At 39.1% G+C, this 5164-nt stretch overlaps 1 protein-coding gene across 1 annotated transcript in view; it reads left to right on the forward strand.

The window, feature by feature from the left end:
• The first annotated feature begins 399 nt into the window (after positions 1-399).
• The window catches only part of PTPN3 (protein tyrosine phosphatase, non-receptor type 3), a 158701-nt gene continuing 153936 nt past the window's right edge, over positions 400-5164 (forward strand). The window contains exon 1 of the mRNA XM_021706304.1: positions 400-522. Coding sequence (XP_021561979.1) covers positions 474-522 — 49 coding nt within the window. The 5' untranslated portion in view covers positions 400-473. The remainder of the gene's footprint in view (positions 523-5164) is intronic.

The raw sequence follows: 5164 nt of genomic DNA on the forward strand, positions 1-5164 counted from the left end.
GAACTGGTAGAAAACAGTGACTAAGTCTTCCCTGGAATCACATCAGTGTTAATTGGAGGATATCAAGGATCATACTCTCCATATCAGAGGCCACTTCATCAGGAAGAAATTCTCAGGGCATGAAACATTTCTGTTCATTGTGAAACAGTCTGTCTGCTATGCGACAACAAATTAAGCTCGGGTGACTATTCCTGTAAAACACGTTCTGTGCTTAGCACTGCTATTATGGGGTGGATAGACACAGTAAAGAATCAATTAAAACTCTGACACATTAAATGCAGCTCAAAGACCTGTTTCACAGGTTTCCCCAGAGGAAAATAACTCATGTTACTTTGTACTTTGGAAGCTGATCGAGGCAAGATTTCTGAGACAAGTTCTGAGGTTTACAAGACAGACTTTAGCTTTTCTAAATCATTTTTGAAGTGCTATTTAAAGGATTACAGCAGTCAATTCTCCATTAGTCCAACAGCATAATGGTGGAACAAGAAGGATTATCATCACATGGGAACCCTCCAGAAAACTGTAAGTTCCCTTTAAAATTGCATTAAAAGAATGATGGAAATATTGCAGTGTTTACATATGTGCCCATTTTGAAGTGAAAGCCAACATTAAGCAAGTAAAATCAGAGGGATATTAAAACTGAAATTCTTTTCTACTTTTATAATGAGCCTCTACTACAAAAAGGGGCAGCCATTGTTTAGGAACTCTCTTTTAAATGAAGTTCAAGAAGAGCTTTACAAAAAAGTGAATGATTAGGTTAATAGCAGAAATATGCATAATGCTTGTGGTTTTCACTGCTTAAACTATGCTTGTATTACAGCAAGTTGGAATGTTAATGATAAGAACAATGTGAGGGTTTTGGGGGGGGGTTTGGTTTGGTTTTTGTTTTGTTTTGACTAATTCTGTATAACCTTCTTTTGGTCTCATCGCCTAAAAAACTTCTGTCTCTCAACCTGAATAAAGAGAAGCGATTTTGAGGTTCGGGCAGTATATTTTCAGAAGTGCTGCCTACAAATGAGCTTCAGTGGAAATAAAGAATTGAACAGGACCAAAGCAAGTTAAGCGTCAGCAATGGTCATTGTTGAGAGACAAGTAAGGCATGCCAACACAACTGGTGTGTCAGAAAATGGTTTGGGGGACTCAGCTAATCCCCAATTTATCAGACTGATTCAGAAACAAAGAACTAGAGAGAAAGAACAATATGAGGGCGGAGTGAAAATATCATATTTTCAAGTCATTTCACTGAGAGGGAGAGAGAGAGAGAGAGAGAAGAAGACAGAGACAGAAAGAAAGGAAAGGAAACCCAGAGTATAAAGACAAGACTAGACCTGCCTGCTTGCATGTTCAGATTTGGTACAGAGCAAGACATTTTCAGAGGAAATACTCTCATGGTGAAGGAATCTGTTCAATTAAGAAAGTAAAACTCTTCAATAATTATCTTCAAGAAATCTGCCCGTAACATCTTTTTTTTTTTCTTGAAGACCAGTGTGATAGTATCTTAGCTTTTCAAGCGTAAGGAATTGTGAAGGGAATTGGAGAAGCCCCTTTTAGCCACGAGTATTACTTGCTATAATTTTTTTTAAAGACTTTTTGGTTCTTTTCTTGTCTAAGTTGCTATTTAAATCCTTAAGATCCTCTTTATTGCTTAGAAAAAAATACTTTTTTGCAGAATAATATGTTCTTGTGCTCATTAATGCTTTCTTAATCTTTGTGGAAAAGAGCTTTTGTAAAACAGGGATATTGATGGAGGCTCGGAACATGCCAGAACCTTGGAGTCTTGGAGTCCTGCCAAGGTCTTTGGGGCCACAGAGGGAGAGGATGTCAGGCCATGTCCAAGTCCTGCCCTGCACTCTGTCCTCCCCCTAACTTTCTCCCCTCATACGCATGTTCCAATCACACTAGGCTTTCACTTGTGAGTTCATATGGGGGGGAGGGGTCGTTATCACTGCTTAAAGCAAAGTTTTAAAACATTGAATTTCACTAAAATATTCAACCTCCTCAATGACAAATAGGGGAATTTAACTTCCCAGAAAATTATGATCAGTCAAAGGCAAACCAGCAATGGAAGCCAGGTCTAAGGATAACTAGTTCTACCATGCCATCTTCCTTTCCCTATGCTCAAAGGCATTGCTAGGGTCTTCTTTGCCTCACCCATCAGCACGCCCACTTAGCTCTTCACTTGTTTTCCAAAGCTTCACTTACACCACATCTTCCTTAAGGACAAAGTTGTGTGTCACTCCTCCAAGAGCATAATAGTCGAGCCAATCCCACAAACATTTACTGGACACTTTCTTTGTGCAGGGCTGTGCCAGGTACTGGAGATTCACAGATGAATAAGACACAATCCCTGCCCTCATATATGTGCACAGCCTGTTATAATTAAAATCATCTTATCACAGTACTATGACAGAAGTTGTCTTGAATGTACTGTTATATAAACACAAGAAAAAAAGGGAGAAAACAGTTTGGTGGTCCTTCAAAATGTTAAAAATAGAATTACCTATAACCCATCAACTCACTCATAGGTATATACCCCCTCAAAATTGAAAATAGATATTCAGACTGGGTGTGGTGGCTCATGCCTATAATCCCAGCACTTTGAAAGGCTGAAGCAGGAGGATCACTTGCAGCCAGGAGTTCGAGGCCAGTCTGGGCAACATAGCCTGGGCAACCCCATTTCTACAAAAAAAATGAAAAATTGAAAAAAAAATAGCTGAGTATGGTGGCACACACCTGTGGTCCTAGCTAATCAGGAGACTGAGGAGAGGGTTTTGTTTTTTATTTAAGTTGGAGTCTTACTCTGTTGCCCAGGCAGGAGTACAGTGGCTACCGCAGCCTCGACCTGCTAGGCCCTCTCAGCCTTCCAAGTAACTGGAACTACAGGCATGTGCCACCATGCCCTGCTAATTTTTTTGATTTACTGGCAAGATGAGGTCTCACCAAGTTGCCCAGGTTGGTCTCGAACCCCTGGACTCAGGCAATCCTGTCACCTCGTCGAACTCCCAAAGTGCTGGGATTATAGGCTTGACCCACCACACCCAACCGATAGAGGATTTGTTAAGCCCAGGAGTTTGAGGGTACATTGGGCTATGATTATGGTATTACACTGTAGCCTGGGTGACAGAGCAAAACCCTATTCTTTAAAAAAAGGAGGGGTCGGGGAGGAAAAGAAAAGAAAATAGGCATTCACACAAAAGCATGGACAATAGCTAAAAGGTAGAAACAACCCAAATATTTATCAATGGATGAATGAATATACACATTGTGATATATCCGTGCAATAGAATATACTCAGCCATAAAAAGGAATGAAATTCTCATAATGCTGCCACATGGATGAACCTTAAAAACATTGTTAAGTCAAAGAAGCCAAACACAAAAGGTCACATATTGTATTATTATATTTCCATAAAATATCCAGAATAAGCCAATCCAAAGAGATAGAAAGCAGGGGCTAAGGGAAGCGGGTAACTGCTTCACAATCCAGAGTTTCCTTCTGGGATGGTGGAAACATCCTACAACTGGATAGTAGTGACGGTTGCACAATACTGTAAATGTACTAAATGCCACTGGATTGTTCAGTTTCAAATGGTTATATAAATTTCACCTCAATTTTAAAAAGAGAGAGAAAGAGAAGAGGGACATAGAGGATTCTCAAGAGGCTGACCAAATACCAGGAAATAAGCTTATAGGGTCAACTGATGGTCAGCTCTTGCAAGTCTGGAATGTCTTTGGACTTTATCCTGGAAGAAGTAGGAGAGCCAAAAAGAATAATTTTAAGCAGGAAGAAGAATGATCTATGTTTTAGACTGGATGTTTGGAGTGGAGGCTGGCAAATGCAGGGAGGTTCTGAGCTCATGGAAACGACACATGGAGTCCACAGGCCCAGTGAGAGATCTTAAAGAATGTAACAGGATGTAAAATACCTGCCTGATCCTGTTTCAGATAAGTCATCATTCAGACTCAGAACTATTAACTGGGAAGAAAAATATTAGCCATAACTCTTTAAAAAGTGGTTTTTAAAAATAGCATAGGCCCATCTTTTTGCACATTCTACCCAGTTTTGGCATCCCACAGAGTTTTTAAAGTAAAATTACCTGCTTCCTTTTTCTCCAAAGATTACTCATGAAGACCTGTCTTTGAGCAAATATTTCACCAAGGAAGCAAGCCTGTTTTAGATTAGAGCAAATTGCAGTCCAAAAATAGACTTAGAAAAGGCTATAATCCAAAATTAATACACATATTTACTCAGTCTCAAGTTTGGTCACTTTAGCATGTAAAAAACTACTGAACATTAACTTCTTAAAATAGCCAGTTGGATTGTTTTGTGCAGAGAATAAAAATTTAAATGAAACCAAAATGAATATCTGATCTGCTCCTTACTTATCAAAGGAGTAAATTCAATGTAATTGATCAGAACCATACAGAATCTATCAAATCAAACTTTAGAGGGAATCAAAATATCTCTATCTTGTCAGTGCATCTGTCAGTCAGCTTCCACTTGTCTTTCTAGAGTGATCAGCCATTCCAACAGAATGACCAGGACTGAGGGATTTCCTAGACTTCTGTGCCAAAACTGGAACATTTGGGCACCCAAGCTTTCACCCACACCAAAACTTCTTCTAAAATTCCATCTTAGATACAGGATTCATTTCATGTGTACAGTAAAAAACAACAGCAGCAGTGAAGAAGAGAGAGAAAAACTCAAGCAGCCTTTGATGTCTATAATGTGGAAAGAAATACATTCAAAGAGCAAGACTGCATTTCAGTTGAGTTCTTTTTTTTATATAATCAATATTTTTTATTTTGATATTGTGGGGTACAGTCAAGGGTTAGGTATACAAATATGCTTCATTCAGGCCCCCTTGTTGATAATTGGTGTCTCCCCATCTCCAGACAGATGTTTACTACCATTAGTCCCATCTCCCCCCCATAGTTTCCCAACACTGTCAGTCATTTTCTTATAGTAGTGCATTGGATGATCAAGGTCCACTATATGAGTGAGAATATGTGGTACTCAGATCTTTGTTTCTGTGACAGGTCACTTAGTATTATAGACTCTAGCTCCATCCAGGTTGCTGCAAAATTCATGATTTTGTTCTTTTTTATGGCTGCATAGTATTCCATCGTGTATATGTACCACATTTTTTTAATCCAGTCCTCTT

Source organism: Carlito syrichta, unplaced genomic scaffold (genome assembly GCF_000164805.1).
Source record: "Carlito syrichta isolate Samal-C Ts95f unplaced genomic scaffold, Tarsius_syrichta-2.0.1 Scaffold315407, whole genome shotgun sequence".
NCBI classification, from domain to species: Eukaryota; Metazoa; Chordata; class Mammalia; order Primates; family Tarsiidae; genus Carlito; species Carlito syrichta.